Source organism: Apteryx rowi, unplaced genomic scaffold (assembly GCF_003343035.1).
Source record: "Apteryx rowi isolate R43461 unplaced genomic scaffold, aptRow1 scaffold_279, whole genome shotgun sequence".
NCBI lineage: Eukaryota > Metazoa > Chordata > Aves > Apterygiformes > Apterygidae > Apteryx > Apteryx rowi.
Genome location: NW_020449185.1, coordinates 1,020,738 through 1,039,809, shown reverse-complemented (window position 1 = coordinate 1,039,809; position 19,072 = coordinate 1,020,738). Strand labels below are relative to the sequence as shown.

The window sequence follows — 19,072 nt, the reverse complement described above, 5'->3', positions numbered from 1 at the left end:
CCCTCGCTTCCGGCGGTGCATTGGGCGTGTAACTTCCGCTTCCGGCCTTCCAGTTCCGGGTTTCCCGGTGGAGGCGGCGATGGCGGCGGCCTCCTCCTCCGCGGTGGCGGGGTGCCGGGAGGGCCCGGCGGCGGCGGCGGCGGGGCCCGGCTGGAGCGAATCCCAGTTCCGCCGCTACTCCTTCGAGACGCGGCCCATCCCGCGGCTCAGCCACAGCGATCCCCGCGCCGAGGAGCTCATCGAGAATGAGGTGCCGCGGCGCGGCGCGGCCCGGGGGCTGCGGCGGGGCTGGGGGGCCGCACCGGCGGAGGGACCGCACCGGCGGAGGGACCACCAGCCCCGCCCTCCCGGCCGGGGCCGAGCCGGGCCGGGAGCGCGACCGCCGGGGGCAGGGCTCTGCAGGCCCCGGTGCTGTCCCGGTGCCCTCTCCTCCCTCTGTCGGCGCGTCTCCCCCGGCTGCCGCGCTGCTGAGCCCGCACCGCTCCCTCTCCGCGCGGGCACGGTTGCTGCCGGTGTCCGGTGCCTGTTAGGTGCCGTGAGCATTTCATCCCGGTGCCGCAACGTTGAGCTGTGAAATCTGCAGGAAACGTTTGCTTTCAGTGCCTTGGTTTTGGGATGTAAACCGTGGCAAAGTTAGGTAGAGCCGCGGGTTCACGTTTGTTCTTTTCCGAGTGAGAGCAGCCGCAAATGTGAAGGTTGCRTTGTGATAGCCGCTTTTGTATTGGTTCTGGAAGGCAAGTTCAATCTAGTTTTTGTAAAGTTACTAGGGTTTGGGGAAGCAAACGTGTAAGAAGGGAAGTTTTGCGTGCACAGCTTGGGAACACAGCAGCCGTTGTTCTCATCTGGGTTTCTTAGTATTTATGTTTGAGGAGGCAAGTGATAACCTCTGTTTTGTTCCTGCAGTGTGGTTTTTTTTTTTTTTTTTTTTTTTGGTGTAGAAGAGATGGAGAAATCTTCCTCCTTTAGATGTCTTGAAGTTATCTGTGAGGCTATCAGGAAAGAGATTTGTGCTGTCTCCTTTTCCAGTTTCAAAACTATCTTTTTGCCACCATTTATGCCTTTGTATGTGGGGCTGGAAGTGAGCAGACAGAATCTACTCTGTATCTCTGCTATGCAGAAGGACCTAGTAGATTTAAAACTGTTTCTAGCTAATGTTTGCCTAACCTTTCATGTTAGAGATTAGCTAAGTAGATAGTGGAGTCTGTCCTATTGCTGCTAGGAACTTGCTGTGGGAGCAGTCCACCACTTTCCTAAAACTGTCTGTAATGTTTTGCGTGTTTTTCTACCTAGGCAAACTTACCAGATTACTTCATATCCCTTTGTCAATTCCCTATTTTAGAAGAAAAACTGTGATTGCAGTAACGAATGTGTTCATTCTCAAGTTCAAGAGGTCCTTGGATCAATAAACTTCCTGTGTCTCTCTAGGAGCCAGTGGTGCTGACAGATACAAATCTGGTTTATCCTGCTCTGAAATGGGACCTGGACTACCTCCAGGAAAACATTGGCAATGGGGACTTCTCAGTGTACAGTGCCAGCACACACAAGTTTTTGTACTACGATGAGAAGAAGATGGCCAATTTCAAGAACTTCAAGCCCAAGTCAAGCAGGGAAGAGATGAAGTTCGCTGAGTTTGTGGACAGACTTAAAGAAATACAACAGAAAGGGAGCGCTGAGAGGTAAGCAATCTGTGGGAATTTCTACATTTACCTGGATTTAAGTAGGGGATAAGTTTCACTTAAGTAACTGATGATTAAAACCTCTGGAACTTTTTTTTTTTCCATAGGCTTTTCCTTTTTGGGGCTGTAAGTTCACAGCACCTGTGTTATCACAGCACAGTGTTATCAGGTTAAAGTTGTGCCCTTAGTTAATCGAACTGTTTAAATTGTCTGTCTGCAGAGATGTTTTTTCCCCTTTGTCTGTAGTAGGGGTTGGATAGAGAAGGCCATAATTGTCACTTTATTTTGCCAGACTGTGGTATCTGTAGAAGGAGCTTAGTTAGCTGATGAAAAGGCACAGGCAATGGCACTCAGACCTTTTACAGAATGCTGAGGTAGTTGCTGTTAACCTTTCCTCAGGAAGATGAGGAGTAATGGCATATGTGCTGTGTGTGTGTTTATGATGTTGACCTAGACGACTAACAGAGCTCTAAATTAGCAAGAGGAGCTTCTTTTTTATGGAAGTATACAAACCTCTGGTTGATTTTGTCAGTCAGCAAATAGCTTTCTCGGAGGACTTACAGATGGTTATTTGAAGCAACACTCTCTGTCCATGTCCACTGGTCCTCTTGCCTCTGCCTTTCTCAGCTTTGGGTGTACTTTCTCCAAGGGAGAAGCCAGTCCTTGAGCTTAGAAACACATTTTTTCTTCCAGCATTGCAAACAATAGTTTTTAATACTGAGATTGTTAATATGGAAGTTTGGTTTCTTCAATCCCCTGTGTCTAAATGTATGTGTGGCTTTAAGATAACTCGATACTGAGAAGTGCTGAGTTTTCTGAGCCTTCTTTTGCCCTTCTACACTGTAAAAGAGGTAACTAGTATGGCAAATGGCTTAGAGCATTAAACTAGGGGTTATTCATGAGTATTTTTGATATTTGATTGTGGCTCATTTGTTTAGGGTTTCCTCATCCTGCTTGGTCAGGGATTGTTCTTGCTGTAAAAATCTAAAGCTTTTCCCCTGTGATTGTTCCAGCAGAGCTGTGTTCTGTACTAGGAAATCTTTTGGCAAAGTTTGGGGGATTTTGAAGTTGTTTCCTTCCCTGGGTATTTGTAGTGGGTGGTGATAAAACAAAATCCCTAAAAATTAGATCTTGATGCTGTACAGAGCAGGGATAGTTTTTCCACTCCTTCCTGTAGATGAAACCTTCTGTCTTCAAATGTCTCATGTGTCTGGTGAAGGGGTACGTGTACAGAGGAGCAAGGAAGTGTCTTTCTGAAGGTGAGCAAAGAGGTGCCTTTGTATTCATGCAAAAGCTTAATACTTGCTTTCTGCTTGTCTCTGGGGAAATACAGGCTATACCTGCAGCAAACCCTGAATGACACAGTTGGAAGGAAGATTGTAGTGGATTTTCTTGGCTTCAACTGGAATTGGATTAACAAGCAGCAAGGGAAACGTGGCTGGGGTCAATTGACTTCTAATTTGCTTCTTATTGGCATGGAAGGTAAGCAGCTTCCTCTGAATGGAGGAGAAGGGGAGGAGATTTGGTCAGCAATTCTGTATTTCAGTTCCAGAGAGTCTTTCAAATGAATTTTACGCTAATTTCTTATGGTCCCTTCAGAGCAAGCAGTGCAAAGCTTTGGGTTGGGAGGGGAGTGTTGTCACAACTTAAATTGGATTATAGAGAGAGAAAGATAAGGACAGCCYGCTTTTTGTGAATGCCTGGAGGTCAGCTCTCATGAAAAGACTCTGTGCAATGCTGTTAGGGCCGTGTTTTCAGTGATCACTAATCATGTTCTGAGACGGATCCCTGTTTATCATTTGAACGCTTCAGATACTGTAGATCTTAAGCGCCCAGAGCCTAAGGGCTTGCAAGCTGAGCAAAGCTAGCCCTACAGGCTTTTCTTAGCAGTGTCCAATCTCTGTCCTAAAGAGATGTCCTTTACAAGAGGAAATGTTAATTATTTCGTAAACCATTTGCTCCTGTTTAAGTTGCTACACTGTGGGGAGGAACTGTTTTTCAAGTAAGACCTAAATTTTATCTTGCAAAGTTAGACGGTACTGGGGAATTTGAAGACAGGTAAATCATAAAGTATCTGGAGAGACTGGAATTCCAAATAAATGTGGAAACTGATTCATAGGCAGGTGCACTAGAAAACATAGATACTACTGCAGTGTCCGCAAGGAGAGCATACTAGTAGAAAGTGTGGATCTCTAATCCCAATAACTGGGCAAGGAATATACAGTTTTATGATGTAGGCCAGCCTGTGTTCGAAGCGACCATTGCATCTGTATGTCCAATTTTTTTGCCATTCATGGCTTTTCACTTTTGGCTGCAGGTTTTTGCTCCCTTGCAGAAAGTAGTTCTCAGCTCAAAGTAGTTTCTTGGCCATATAATTTGCTAGCTGAGAAAAGAGAATCTCATATAAAAGCACTGCATCAACATTTCTCTGTGGATCATAATATGATCAGCTAAAATCCTGTTAAGAACAGGTTAGTCGCAAGAACCAAGGAATTTGTTTGGACCAGTTTGTGCTAGAAAAAAAGAATGTCTCTGGAAGCATCTGGTTGCATGATCTTTTTAATGAAAATAGGGTTATAGGGTTAGCTGTTACCTTAACTCTCTCTAATCTTAATTCTCTGTAGTGAAAATATATAAAAAGAACAGGCCAAAACAGTAATACCTGAATTGTCAAACAACCTTAAAAAAATAGTTGTGAGGGGTACGAAATGACCCATTGTGTTTTAAGATTTGATTATATTTAAGATCTAGTGGTGGCAGGCAGGCTTGATAACTCTGTTAATCAGTCCCTGGGACAGAGGAGGGGCGATTGTATTATGAAGTCCCAATGACAAGATTTGTTTACTTGTTTTCTTGCGCAATTACTATGACTTTTTTCAAAATCAACCTACAGGACTCCCTTTCTCTAGACTAATAGTACTCTGTGAAAGTCCATTCCCCAATTTGTCAACTAAACAGAGTGGTTTTCTGAAAAAGCTTCCCATCAACAATCACCATCTGCTGTTTGTGGAGACAAGCTGGAAATCCTAATTCTGCAGAGCATAAGTTGCTGAATATGAATTTAGAATGGAAATTGTTAAGCAGGGTAGCAACTGCTCTAGTAAAGGCTGACTGATATAATGATCAGTTTGTAACATGTAATGTTTTCCTTGTTTAGTTTTCTCTATATGTGGAAGTGTATTTACTGTCCTTGCTCTAGCAAGGAATATATCTTGTTTGTAACTTTCATAAGTATACGTGAGAACGTCTTGATTATCAGCCTTTTCTCTATGCAGGGAATGTCACACCAGCTCATTATGATGAGCAGCAGAACTTCTTCGCTCAGATTAAGGGCTACAAGAGATGTATCCTGTTCCCTCCTGATCAGTTTGAGTGCCTCTACCCTTATCCTGTGCACCATCCGTGCGACAGGCAGAGCCAGGTGAGAGTAGCAGATCTATTCTCTTCACCATTCTGAAAAGGGGCATTTGTGAAAATGCTAGGTGGGAGGAAGCTGTGCTGAAATTAGAGCCACATACTGCTTTCTGATCCTTTGCAACACCTCTGTTCAGATCTGTTAACTGATGAACACACTGAGAATAAATGGAAGGACTGGCAGTCCTTCTGTTTGTTCTGGTCAAAAGATTTTGAATCCTGACTTGGAAGTGCTAGGATTATAAGCATCTACTACTGATGGTGTGGCTAGGCTGCTGTTTCTGCTTCCTCTGTTCTAGTTCATTGTTCACTTGGTGAAGACAAATTGCTTGAAGATAAGTTTTAGGATGCCTGTTTGAGTTGGTGGTGCTTTGGGGGTACTGCAGGACCTCGCTTTGGAGTTAGGCACTAATGGGAATGTAAAAGCTATATAGGAAGATTATCAGGAGGATTTGACACTGAAAGACAATAATGAGGGCCTGTCATTGCAGGAAATTATTCAGAGTTTCTTATTTCTGCTTGTGTTAGGTGGACTTTGACAATCCTGACTACGAGAAGTTTCCAAACTTCCGGAGTGTTGTAGGCTACGAAACGGTGGTGGGTCCAGGCGATGTGCTCTACATACCTATGTACTGGTAAGAAGGATGTGCACAGTGACCAGCAAACAGAAGTTTAAAGGGTTTTCTGTTTAAAGTTTTGGGCTGGCTTTTAAGAGAATTTTGTTTCAACTTTTCCAGAAATATGGCATTTGCTTGTAATAACTTGGACCAGTCTGGCTCTATTTCCCATCTGTAAAATAGAAGTGATAATTCTCTCTGGAGCTACATTATTGTGTGGGCTATCCACTAATGTGTGCAAGAAAAGTATCTGTATTTAAATAAGGAGAGCTTTTCAGAAGTTCTGGGGTTTTGGTGACAGAGGTATAGGTCAAGGCCTCTGTAGTGCAGTCTGAACTCTTTTGCTCAAGATATTTCACCATAGGATATAGTAATTGTTTCTCTTCTTTTTTTGTGTGGTTTCTGTGCAGGTGGCACCACATTGAGTCTCTCCTGAATGGGGGGATTACCATCACTGTGAACTTCTGGTACAAAGTGAGTATATGCACCCTTTCATACACCTTGGATAGCTCTATGCCAGAGGATTTTTTCAGGTGGAGGTGTATTGGCAGGTGCTGTCAGTGCGAGAATTTCAATAAACCAAATCCTATGCCTTAGGACTTGTCATAAGCTGAAAGCTGCTTTCTCCCTTTTATGTTGTGAATGAAGACCTGGGAGAGAGAGGAATAATCTGCTAATTCAGTAAGCATTCAAGGAGCTATTTTTCATATTTCAGGGTGCCCCTACCCCAAAGAGAATTGAATATCCATTAAAGGCTCATCAGAAAGTGGCGATAATGAGGAACATTGAGAAGATGTTGGGAGAGGCCCTAGGAAATCCACAAGAGGTATGAAAGAGAATCAAATTGTTGAAATAGTTGTGGGTTAGTACAAAAGTCAAGATGCCAGCTTGGCTCTGCAGGTGTCACTGTGGGGTGGAAGAAGGCAGCGTTGTGTTGTTGCTCTGAACAGTTCTTTGTGCTCTGTTTTCAGAATGCCTTTGGACTACAAAGGGCAAGTTCCTTAAATTATGATCCTGGAGAGGGTCACTACAAACGGGGGAATAATTGTTCTTGTACTTGGGAGGTTTACTTTGGCTCTGGGCACTGCCAGGAAAAAGTGTTGCTCCCAAACTCTCATTAGCCTTCAGTGCAGCCACAAGAGAAATAGTTACACAGTATTTGTCAAAGCAGTGAGTGTGTTCTACCTGTTGAACACAAATCACTGACATTTGAGCAGTCTCTTCTATTAAGCCTTGTGCTTCCCCTTCACCACCTGTCCCAGCCTTGTCTGAATTTTGTTGCAACTTTAACCAGCAGGTATGTCAAATAACAGCAGATTGAAGTACAAAGGGTATGATTTTTGAAGATCAGTTGATATGAAAGTGGAAATACCAGATGTGAATAGAAGTGTTTTCATGGTCTGTAACCCTTATCACTGTGCAGCAACACTTTTTTTTTTAGCACACCCATGTGAGATCAGACTTCTCCCCCTGGGATTGTTTTAATGCCATGACACGCTGAAGTTCTTCCCTTGGTGGTCAGGCAATGCTGAGAAATAGGAGTGGTCTTGGCTGAAAACAAAACCTTACCAAAGATTTCAGTCCTAGACTTTCTTCCAAGTGACCCCAAGGACCAGACAGAATACAGAGGCTGAGAGCATTCCTTCTCTGCCCTGCAAAAAGCAGTCCCTGATGACTATTGACTTCTTTTAGCTGCATCTCATGAGAAAGCACAAATCTAGGATGGGAAGTTAAAAAGTTTGAACCGATTGCAAGTGGGATGCTTTGGTGACAATCCAAATTAGGTGTTGGTTGAGAATCCTGGTTAACTCCTGTGACTGTGGTAGGGTGTTTGAGGATGTGCTGAGGGGTGCCCCAGTGTTTTAATTCAAAAGATACTTTGAAATTGATTCAGTGTAGGCTCAGTTTGTGTGTTGAGATCCTCTATCCTAAGCTCCTCAGCTCATAAGCTGCTATGAAGGGGAGGGAGCAGGCTGTGCAGCTGCCACTTCTGTGTACCTATCCTCGCTAACGATCTGTCTTTGCTTTGAACAGGTGGGTCCCTTGTTGAATATGATGATTAAGGGACGGTATGACTAATGGCTGGCTGCCCGGGTGACTGATGTTGGAGCTGCTTTGTTCACAAGCAATGGAAGATACTGAGCGCTAGTATTGCACGCAGCACTTAACAGACTGATGGGTTTCCTGGCCCATCTCTGTCCCTGCCCCACTACAATAAAGGGGGCTACTGGAACTGCAGAACCATTAGTATCCCATCCATCCTCCACTCTCATCTAACTGAACCTCCCAAGAAAGAGTCTGCACTTATTGGAAGCTGGATTCATGTTCACTAACTTTTTATTTTTTTCCCCTCCCTCTGCCCTGTTTGCCACAACGAGGAGCATGGCTTCTGGCACTCAGATATGTTGCTTAAGGATTTTCAGGCATTTGAAGAAGAGCTTGGAGGGGAACCAGGAGTGGTCTTGTTTGCTCAGCCTCCCAGGGTTTGGGCTCCCTGGCTGGGTTTGTGTGTTGGTGCCTGCGGTGGATATAAGATGAGAAATGTTAGATTTCAGTCTTCTGTTGTTAGAGGACCTGTCCATGCTCAATTCTGGCACCTCTTTGTATAGTGGAAATGAACATGTGATGGCCTGTGTGTGAGGAGCAACTGGACAAATGATTCATTTCCTTCAACTCAAGACATTTATGCTTGGGACTTTGATACAGAGTAGAGAGATCAGTGAATTCATCTGGTATGTGAGCACCAAATCCTATGCTGTCCAAATGACATCTGTGTTGTAGGAGTATAGATAAACCTCCTTCCTTCTGACAGCAGCTTTCTCTGCAGAGTGAATGCTTCTCTCCTGCTGTTTTGAAGCTGCAGTGTAGTTAAAAGGGGATGTAGCGTTATGAAGGGAGATGCATAAACGCCAGGGCACTCTTCAAGTCTTGGATGTTTAAGCTACTTTTTAAAATAAATTCTCCAGGGATGCTGAGCTAAAAGGTCAAAATGCCATGTCAGATAAGTACAGAGCCTCCCTTCTTCCCACCAGGGGGTGCCGACTCCTTGGACTAACATGGGAAGTGCCCTTTTTACTGAAACTGCAAGAACTTGTGTGTGTGTGTGTGTGTAGGTCAAAATGCCATGTCAGATAAGTACAGAGCCTCCCTTCTTCCCACCAGGGGGTGCCGACTCCTTGGACTAACATGGGAAGTGCCCTTTTTACTGAAACTGCAAGAACTTGTGTGTGTGTGTGTGTGTGTGTGTGTGGCTGTGCACAGGTGTGCATGTTTGTGTGATGTTGTATGGCTCCTGTCCATCAGTTTAATTCATGCCATTGTGTGGTTCCCTTCCTTGTACAGTCATGTGAAAGAGGTCAGGGCTTTCTGTTTAAATGTGGTTAAGTTTATAGTCATTCTTTTTGTGTTCTGGGACTTGACATAGCAGGCCAGGAAGCAACAAAAAACAGGGCACAGGAACCAGGGGAGCCTCTGTTTAGAGACTTCAGCAGTAACCTTGAAAAATYGTTTATGCTTTCTTCCACCTCTTCCATGCAAAAGCCTTAGGCTCATACGGAGGCTGGCTTTTTTTCCCTTCTGTGCACTGCCTTGCTGTTCCTGGTTTGAGGGGGTGGAGCAGAGGGGTTGTATATTTGGTGTGGTTGTAGTGGGTCCCAGGAGCTAGAGGTAGGAGAAGCTGTTTCATACCCCGTCTAACTTATCCCAGAGATTAGTGGGAGACTGTTCAATTGAGACTTCCCAATGCTTTCTCCTTTATTCTTCAGGGCTTGTTCTGACATGGGTTTCTGATAAATGTGTTGAGAAGATGCTGCTGAGGAAGCACTCTATATCTTTGGCTTCAGATCCCATCTTGTGCTGAGACAGCTCATATACTACTTGCTGTGAGCTTCTCTTGTACAAAGGTGGAAGACTTCTCTAACAGGAGGTCACAGGGGCTTGTTCTATGGCTGCTTTACAGGTCAGAAGGAAAAAATGAAGTGTAATTGGCAGCTGCAGGGCCCTTGTTATAAAATATGTCCATGTCACTGAGTAATCTAATTGCCGTGTTACTTGTTGCAGACTATCCAGAGCTCTGGTTAGATTCAAACAAAGGTCACTCAGCTGGATGCTTATCAATACTCAGCCTTTGGGCAGGTGGGGAAGAAGGCCAGGCTACTGACTCTCGCCAAAAACAAGACCTTCCCAGGAATCTGGGGCACATGCATAGCCTCTGCCATTAGTTGGAAGATGTTCAAGTGAAATCCCAGCTCTGTGCTACTTAYTTAGCCCATGGTAGATTCAGCTACTACTTGTTAGGCACCATCAATTCTTGAAGCTCAGGGTGGGAGTTCACATCCCTTGTGGAGAGAGAATGGTACATGTGGAACTTAAGGATTTTTTTTTCTTTATTTGCCAAAGGTCTAACTTTTTAAGTGTCTGAACAGTTTTCGCTGCACTTGACTTTGTGAAAGCTCATTTACAATGCACTGATGGACTGACTCCCCCCTTCCCTTTTCACCTTGTGCTTTCGATGCCCCTTGCCATGGTATTGGGAAGCTGTGTGTGTTCTGTGCTAGGGGTGTGTGTGCAGGGGGTGGGGTGTGAAAAACACACGGTACCTTCTGAAGTGTAGTTCTTAAATACAACCAATGTTGAACAACAGAAGTGTGTGGCTCTTATTCTGTGAGTGTCTATATAGGAGAGCTTTTTAAGGAGATGTGCATGTGAAGTTATTGTTCAGTCTTTCTAATAACTCTGCTTGTGTTCTTCACTAGTGAAGGCTTGTGGTCTCTAGAGCTGCCTTCAAAATAGCAATGCTAACTTCATTACTGTGTGTTTGCACCACCTTCCCTTGACCATTCCCATAAGCCTGAGAGGAAAGCAGGGAATAAGACTGTATCCTTGAACTCTGTCCAGTATGAACAAATTTCCTTCCCTGCTGGCCTGAGTGGGAAATTTATGCTCTGGTCGCTGACCCAAAGAGCAAACTACACCATCAAGTCTAATGAATTGACAGTTGTTTCTCCTTTGGGATATTTTGTCCTCCCCTTGGTCCTTTATCTGATTCACACTTTGGACAAGCTGATTTTGGTGGGAGGCTTCCTCTGTACCTCTGTTATGTGTTGGCAGCCTCGGGTGGTGGAATCCTCTCTACTTTTTAAAAACATAAGTTATTTTACAATAATATTAGCTCTACAGCCACTTTGGCATCTAACCATAAATGAAACATTGGTGGCTTAATCTGAACAAGTCTCTAATGTGTATTATGGGGGAGAATTGAATAGAGGATAGAGATGTTGGGGGCATGTGTGTCAAACAGCTGTCTGATACTGAAGTCTCACAACTGGCATTCTCTCCTCACACCCTTGGAGGGACAATATAGATATGAAGAGAGTAGGAAAGGCAAGCGGATGTGTCTTCTACAGCCATGGGCATTCACCCTTCCATGCTGTGCCTGCTGGGATCATCATCTCTTTGAACACACAGTTGTTACTGGTCTGCTGAATAGTGTTCTGTATTCGGTATGTCTGATCCTGTAGTCTGTGTTGTTCATGTGCCTCTTGAGCRACATGAATGGATGGTACCACAAAGCTTAGAAATGTCTCAGGGAGTGCAGGGGAATAGAGTAAGCTGAGGTATGAGAACTGTCGTTTGAAAACCAAATAAGACTCTGAAGGCTTTCCCTGGTACTTTTCGTCTTCCTGGTTTCTTATTTCTCTTAGGTCCTGTAATGTCTTTTTTTCTCTTTTGCCTCCCCATTCCCCTGTTATTAGAAAAGTGGGATTTTTCCAGGGAGGAGAGACATTTCTCTTAATCCTTGTAGATCCTGGCTGCAAGAGCTTTCCTGTAGAAAAAGAGCATGGGTTTTTACTGATATGCTGTTTTTCTCCCCACTTTGGCCTCTAGCACTCCAGAGGTGCTTGAAGGAGGAAGCAGAGCCTCAGCTTAAAAGCAGCTCCCAAGAAAAAGAGGGGTAAGCCCAGGCTGAGGCTTCTTTTGTTTCACAACACCTCTTATCAATAAGCAAGCTGACYGTGAACAAAGCCAACTACTCCTTAACTTGGCCAATCAAAGCCCTATAAAGGGGAGAGTGTGCTCAGGATCTTGACAATTTCTTAACAGGCCTTAGCGTTGATGCATGATCAAATCATGCTGCTCTCCCTCCCCTGGAAGTGGAGCAGCAACTGGAGCAGGAAGTACTGCCCTGGCAAGTTTTTTCATAGTGCTTTCCTCTAAGCTTCCCTTCTGCCACATGGGTGTGAGGAGCTTCCTGGCACTCTGTTTTATGGTGTCCATCTTCCATTCCTGTTGCGGAGACAGCAACTCCTCTGTCCATGTCCTGGCAAGTTCTGAAGTCACCATCTTCCATATGCATTTTTCTGCATTTGCACTATGTGGAAGGAGTTTCTGCCCAAGGAAAGGAGAGGAGATGCTGCTACTGTGACACACATGCAAAGTAAGTTCTAATTACTGCCTCACAAAGTCAAATATTTGTTGCAAACGAAGGACTAATTGKGGGGGGGGGGGGAGCGGAAGTAGAGGCTCTTGGAGCGTAAGTGGAACAGATGCCCGGACGCCTTGGGGAAACGCAGCTTTCCTTTACAAATCAGAGCTTTAAATTACAAGGCTTTTACCAACGAGAACAGTTGTGGGAAGTCGTCTGCTCTCATTTGCGTAATGGCTTCTGTCACTGGTGATTAGACACAGGATGAAGGAAAAGAAATTTGACAATTAGGAATGAGGGATCATTAATCAGAATCTTTGTTAGAAGGAGGGAAGGGGGGGAGAATATCCTGCAAACAATGGAGGCAGCCACAAGAGCCACGGTGAAGTCCGTAAGTTGTGCAACTCCTGAGTGCTAGTGTTGCTCTTCAGAGCCCCCTCCGCCGAGATACGGAGCAGCAAGGGCCTTGGCTCACTTGAAAAGCTTGTGGAGGAAGGCAGGAAAATCCTTCCCTTGCTGTTCAGTGATTCTCAGCTAACTACTTTATAAGGGAGATGACATTTTGGAGCCCTCTCCTTGCCCCATCAACACTTTGTGCTTCCTTTTCAGTGCTTGGACACAAACTACCAGGGAAAAAAAAACCAAACAACTTCTTGCAGATTCTCCCCTCCCCAAACCTTGAATACAGCCTTGCAGTTTCTTGACTGGCATGCAGAAAGATTAGGATGAGCAAAGCGAAAACAGTTCCAGTTCTTTTCCTGATAATGTCATTTCCTATGAGAGCAAGGAGGAATCTGATGGGATTCATAAGAGATAAATAAAAGAAAGCAGTCGTGACTGCTCTGTCTCTCTGTCATTTGCTGGCTTAGCTGATCATCCAGCCAAGCACAATCCAGTGATATGCATTTATTTGTTTTTGTGTTTTTCGATCAAATTATCAGAACACATGAAACTTACCTGTTTTTTCTCACAGCTGTCATCTTTGAAGGCATTCTCTCTGCTGCTGTCAGGAGGCACAGACAGGGATATAGTGAGGAGAACATCTTCAGCTTTACATTGATGAGTGAGCTCATATCCCTCAGGTGAGGGCTTATATTCCACCAAAGCAAGGTGTGGCTAGGGGGACAGGTCAAGTGCAGGGACAAGCGGCTACATGGCAGCTGGGGCACCAGTGCTCCCTGCTGCAATGCCTATGCTGAACTGATCTATAGGGATATGACAACTTTTGTCAAACCCCTTTCCTTCAGTGGAATGATGCTTAGATCTCAATACATGCTCAATACACAGTCCTGTTTCTTTACAGGACATAATGCTATGCATCTGTAGCAGCCACTGAATGGTTGTTAACCCTCTCAGAGCAATTATGTTGGAAAAAACACTTTTTTTCCACATTTTCATGTTGCATAATCTTGTTTAGAGTAAACGTACCCCTGTTCCTCTGTATTTAAGATTCCTAGAACATTCCAGAGCACAGGTTTATGTTACGAGAGAGAAGGGCTGGAGACCTACCTATCTCCCCACAAAGAAAGGGCAGGTAGTGCTTACTGTCTCTTTCCTTAACCTTTCACTCCTGGTGAAACTGTTTAACCATTCACTGTATCTTTGATCAAGTTAGGCTCAAGAACAAACTTGTGGATTACCTTTTTTTAAGAAGAACCTAGTGACACAAGAATCATACAACACAGCAAGGGACTGTTTTAAGCTACAACCCCCTATTAATTCCATTGATCACAAAGGTCCTATGTTAAAATCAATGCAGCAGTAGATTCAATGATGCTGTTTACTAGCATAGTGTCTGCAGTCTCCGTGCAAATAAAATCTAAGTTCCCTCTAGCTAAGAGTTCTTCACTGAGCCTGCCCTTGTCATGCAGAGTTACAGTTCTGCCCTTCTGTTTATTTTGGACAAGCTAGATTTTATGAATTGGATGTCATCAGCCTATCTAAGGCCCAGCTTACCCAATAAGCCAGTGGTGAGCAAGGCACAGAGAAATGTTCAACCCAAAAGCTAGTTTGCCTCCAGAATTATAGCCTAGACTGTTCCATCAACCCTGTCACATTGTCATGTCTGTTTGAAGTTTCCTGTCCAGCAGGAAATATTCATATGGAGAAAACTTGAGGAAATTGGGTAAAATATTTCAGAGCTCTCAAAATAAAGAGAAATAGCTGTATATATATGATAACTTTTTTTCCTTCCTTCCTTCCTGAGATCAGTCTACCAGTGTCTCTCCCTGTAACTCCTGAACCATTTCCCTGTTTCAACAAAAGCTCACAGACCTTAAAGCTACACAATTGGTAGAAGCATGACAAGAATTAGAGCCTTAGGAGAGGAGACCATCTTAATGCCTTTATTTAGTGGGAATACGAGGACAACTCAGCTCTCATCATTTGGAAAAGGCAGTAGTTAGCTGGCCAGTCATCACACATATAGGTTGGAATTGTTCACAGCCTGCTGTGTTGCTTGCCCAGGCAAACAGCAAGCTGAAGGTGGAACACAGAAGGAATATTTAGGAGAGCAGGGATATGACAGGATAGCTAAAGTCAAAAGAAGAACAGGAGGCTCTCACAAGGGAATGGATATAGCAGATATGAGAAGCTTTGGGCATATTGCAGTGAGAGTAGTGTTCACATGAAGTGTGTATTTTTGAGGGGAGACTGTAGGACATGTTTTTAGTCCTCTTAAAGGACAAGATGGATTTGTATTTCAAAGTCTTATCAAATTAAACTGGGCATGGTTTCCAGAAAGAGGCACTGCCTCTCATTAGATCAACCAAAATAATTTGGGGAAGATGACAGGCAAGTTCCGGGGCACATAAAGTTGCTGGATGTATTGTCTTAAGACTTGAGCTTACTGGAATCATTGATTTCAGTAAGGACTTGTGTCTTTGCAAGGCTAGGTTGTTCACTTGGGGCGGAGGTCTCCATCAGGGTGATTATTCTGTCTGTGAACAGAAATCAAAGCAAATACCTGCAGAGGGGAGAGCTGAGCAATTTCTCCTTGTGCCCAGCTGGCTCCAAGATCAGACAAATAGTAGCAGATTGGATTTTCAGCCTCTTCCTGTGGCTGGTATTGTTTACCAGAAGAATTCAAAAATGAAAGAGAAAACAGCAGAACTCAGGACAGGATCTAACTGGGCTTTTCAGCTAGTGCTCATCATGAGAGCAGTTAAGAGAATCATTGGTCACATTTATCAGTGTGCTAGGTCTGTCAGGTAGTGACTTTCATTCTCCAATGCTTAGGGGAAGGGCTGGTTCTTGTTGATAGTAAGATGTTAAATGCATGTAAATGCAAGCAAAACTTGAATGTTTACAACTGGAGAACCTTATGTTTTGTGTGAATGGTAAGGCAGGCTGTGATAATGTGGGGCTGCTGTTGGAATTCATTGACTAACTTGGAATAAGCCCTGAGAAAGCCCAGCAATTGACACGGGAAAGTACTGCCCTTGCTGTAGGAAATGTCATTGTGCTGGATAACAGGAGCTACAGGTGTGATTTTCATCCCATGGTTTCAGTAGTTTTTTTTCTGAACACCCAGGGTTGGGTCTTTGAAAGTCTTGATAAGAACCACCTTAGATTTGATTTGAAACCCCTTGTGAAGCCAGGATAGGGAAGAGAGTATGTGCTATCCTGTGCTTGCATAATCTTATGTTATGAGGAGATCTGCTGCAAGTTATGTACTCTGTGAACTTCTTAAGCACAGATGGCCTCATGCAATAAGCTACGTGAGGGCTCTAGCTGAGCTGAAAGCTGCTAAAGGAGTAAGGTAAAATCACCTGTCTCTATAATAAGACAGTCTCTTGCCCACAGAGAGGGTATATGGGAGGGTAACAGTGGAGTGTTTTTTTGGGAGAGCTTAGTACCAAGGATGCTGGACTGATTCTCCCCAAGCCTGGCTGCTTGGAGTTCATTTGCCAGAGCCCAAGCCTTTGACAGTCTCTCAGAAGTTGCTCTTACCTATCCTGTATTTCACTGGGGTGATAAGCCTCAGGTAGCAAAGAATTAGTGGTGCTGGTGGGGACTTGGTTCTAATGCCAGCCATTATAGGCTGTAGAGTTGGAAGGTACAGGAGCGGTAAAGCCCTGTTTGGGATCTGAGGTAATAAATTTCTGGTCTTAAGTCCATTCATGTGAACTGCAGAGATTTGTAGGGCTGGGCAGTTGCAAAGCAGTGTTCCTTGACTTGTCAGGTCTGACACCACTGTGGCAAGGCAGACCTTAATGCTCTTTGAGCCTATGTTCAGGGCTGATGCAAATCTGGGGTGAACAGGAGTGGAAATCTGAGTGGAATTTGGGACTCTGAAGGGTCCATTCATCTGCCGCCAATTCACTCCAAGCCCAACCTGAAGCATTCCTCAAGCTCCTTGCTTCTACCTCCTCCCCAGCACAGAGGCAATCTTGTGTCTCCTGCTTTTGCTGTTTGTTTATAGCTCTCCCCATCCCATCTGTCTCTACTCCTTCCTTTTCCTTCCCTCTCCCTCCCCCTCATTGCCTATAAGCGATTAATCATTTTGACAGGCTCAGCGATGGCCTTTATTTCCTTGAGGCGGCCAAGAAATGTCTGTGAGCACCTTCTTTGACACCCCTCGTGTTCTCTCACCAATCAGACCAGCCAGTTCTTTTGGAGTGACACCACTGCAAAGAGGGGGAGGGAAGCAGCAGGGAACTTCAGCAGAGCCAGCTGAGGAAATAGGCATTGGGGCAGCATCCAGTTGGGGCACCATGTGGGCCCCCCTTAGCTCTGATGAATCTGTCGTTTCGCTATAGCTTGAATGTGTCATATTTCACCCCCTCCCTCTCCCCAAGCTCCCCTTCAAATCTTGGTTTCAGTGCAAAGGCAATTGGGAAGAAATCGGGCTGCTCAGAAAAATATCAGCTTCCAACAGAGTGGCTGGAGGGAAAAGCTGTGGGAGAAGGAAGGAGAGCAGGCAGGGATCATCAAGGGGAAAAGAATGGGGATGGTTTGGCAGATGGGAGTGGAAACTGCCCAGGGAAACTTCCCTTTGCCCTGTGCAGGATGGAAATTACCCAAGTGTCTGTCATGGTTCACATGTATTGTCACATTGTAATCAAGGTGCCTTCCATCCATCTGCAGCCAAGGGAGTTCTCAGGCCACAGTATATGCTATTGCAAATGCTCTGCCTCCTAACTGGAATAGATATGGGGTGGATCGGAGCATATCATACTCCGAGTGTTTTGCATCCACTCTAATCAAGCTGTACAGCATCCTTCATCCCCCCTGCGTGGGACCAAGGGATGCCCTACTTCTAGAGTTATTCTTTTTCCTCTTAGCATGAATGCACTTCTTTTCCTGTGCTATCTCAGCATCATGTAGGAATAGCTACACTCTCAGAAGGGACAGTGCTCCCCTGTGAGTCTCCCCTTGCTGTGGGAAGGAAGTTCATAGACTTTGAAAGCTAATACCTTTTGCAGGCAGAAGGAGAGACTCTGGAATAAATCTATTCTCCCCAGGGACCCCGGGAGGTCTAGAGACCTTTTGTGCAGAGCAATGGGTTGTAATGAAGATTTACAAAACTAAAGGAGATAGTGAAGTAGAAAAGGAAGGGAAGGATGCTGCACTGTAAGTCAGATGGAACTTGATGTAGAATTCTTACATAAGGTGATCACATATCGTTAGGCAGGGGAGTGGACATAGCGTCCAAAGGGATTCTCTCTTGTCTCATATTCCTATCACACGGCTCAGTAAGTCCTGAACTGAGCCTAGAAGACAGTGAACAGGATCATCCTGACTGAAGAGCCCTAGGGCAAGACTGCCCTAACTCTTCAGGATGGGCACAGAGCAGGGCAGATGGAAGTGGATGCTTGTGCTCAAAGTCACCACCTCTTGAGATGAGACAAAACAGCTATGTGGTAACACAAGGCCAAATCCCCTAGCTCAATGCAGCTACACCTCTGTGAGGAGTTAGCCAGACAGGTGATGGCTTCCCAGAGTTAATCAGGAGCTCACACGCTCTTTTGAAATACCAGTAGTCACTGCTTACCTTGTGAGCTACATTTCTTGCCTTACATGTTAGGCATGAGAGTCAGTTTTAGCAGCAGGGTCCACTAGTAGCAGGCTGGATAGGTTCAGTAAAGATGCTGAGGAAAAAAACACCACCTACTTCCTGCACCACCCAGTTGTTTGTTTTCTCATCATGAGAAGATTTCCTTTCAAGTACAGACGTAAGAGCTCATGCAGCCCAAGTCCAAATGGGGGGCAATGAACTCATCTGGAGTAGGCATTTTTGTCCCTTGGGGGCTGACTCTGCATCAGATCTCTGGCAGGTAAGATGACTCAAACTAGAGAGGAGCTAGGAGACACTTTACAGCAGATCAAAAGGCAGTGTGCACTGCCTTTGACAGACATGCTGCCCCACATCTTGGGAGTGACCTCTGCCAAGGTCACTGCTGAGTTGCTCTAAACTCAAGGAAATATTGATTTTGTGCCAGTGATGCTAAACAGTGTTGTTGGAGAGGCCTGTAGATGCTTGGCAGAGCAGTGTTGACCTTTCTTGGCAGTTAGGCTAGACGATCTGGCTCATTTTCCACAGCTTGTACTCACGTGTCAATGGTGAGGAAGGCTGGTTGGCTTTGTAATTCTAGGCTAGCAGTCACTACTGGCTTCAGTCTTGTCTCCAGTGTGAGGCCTTGGGGAAGTTATGTTTGCTCCCTTGTGTTCAGTCAGGACTGCAAGTCATTCATTAGCAGGGCTTTATTTTGCAGCAGAAAATGACCCATTCCTGGACAGTTAGTTCCACAAAGGAGAAGTAATGTTTCTTTCTTGGATATAACAAGAAGGGAAAATGACCAAGGTCTTCAACTGTTTATCTCAGTGCTGGGAGCTTTCAGAAAGAAAACATAGGATCAGCAGAAATGAAGTCTAAGCAATCCAATTAGGGCTGGCTGTCCTAGAAAGCCTGTTTTAAGTCATGAATAACCCCCTATGGG

The 19,072-nt window shown here is 44.8% G+C and overlaps 1 protein-coding gene across 1 annotated transcript; it reads left to right on the top strand.

Annotated features, from left to right (window-relative positions):
- The first annotated feature begins 51 nt into the window (after positions 1-51).
- Positions 52-10,351, top strand: HIF1AN (hypoxia inducible factor 1 subunit alpha inhibitor). Its single transcript, XM_026068720.1, has 9 exons — positions 52-250; positions 1,426-1,676; positions 3,010-3,158; positions 4,952-5,097; positions 5,619-5,725; positions 6,118-6,181; positions 6,423-6,533; positions 7,742-8,690; positions 8,821-10,351. Exons 1-8 carry the CDS (start codon positions 80-82, stop codon positions 7,784-7,786), a joined length of 1,044 nt encoding a protein of 347 aa, XP_025924505.1. The 5' UTR covers positions 52-79; the 3' UTR covers positions 7,787-8,690; positions 8,821-10,351.
- Positions 10,352-19,072: the final 8,721 nt, after the last annotated feature.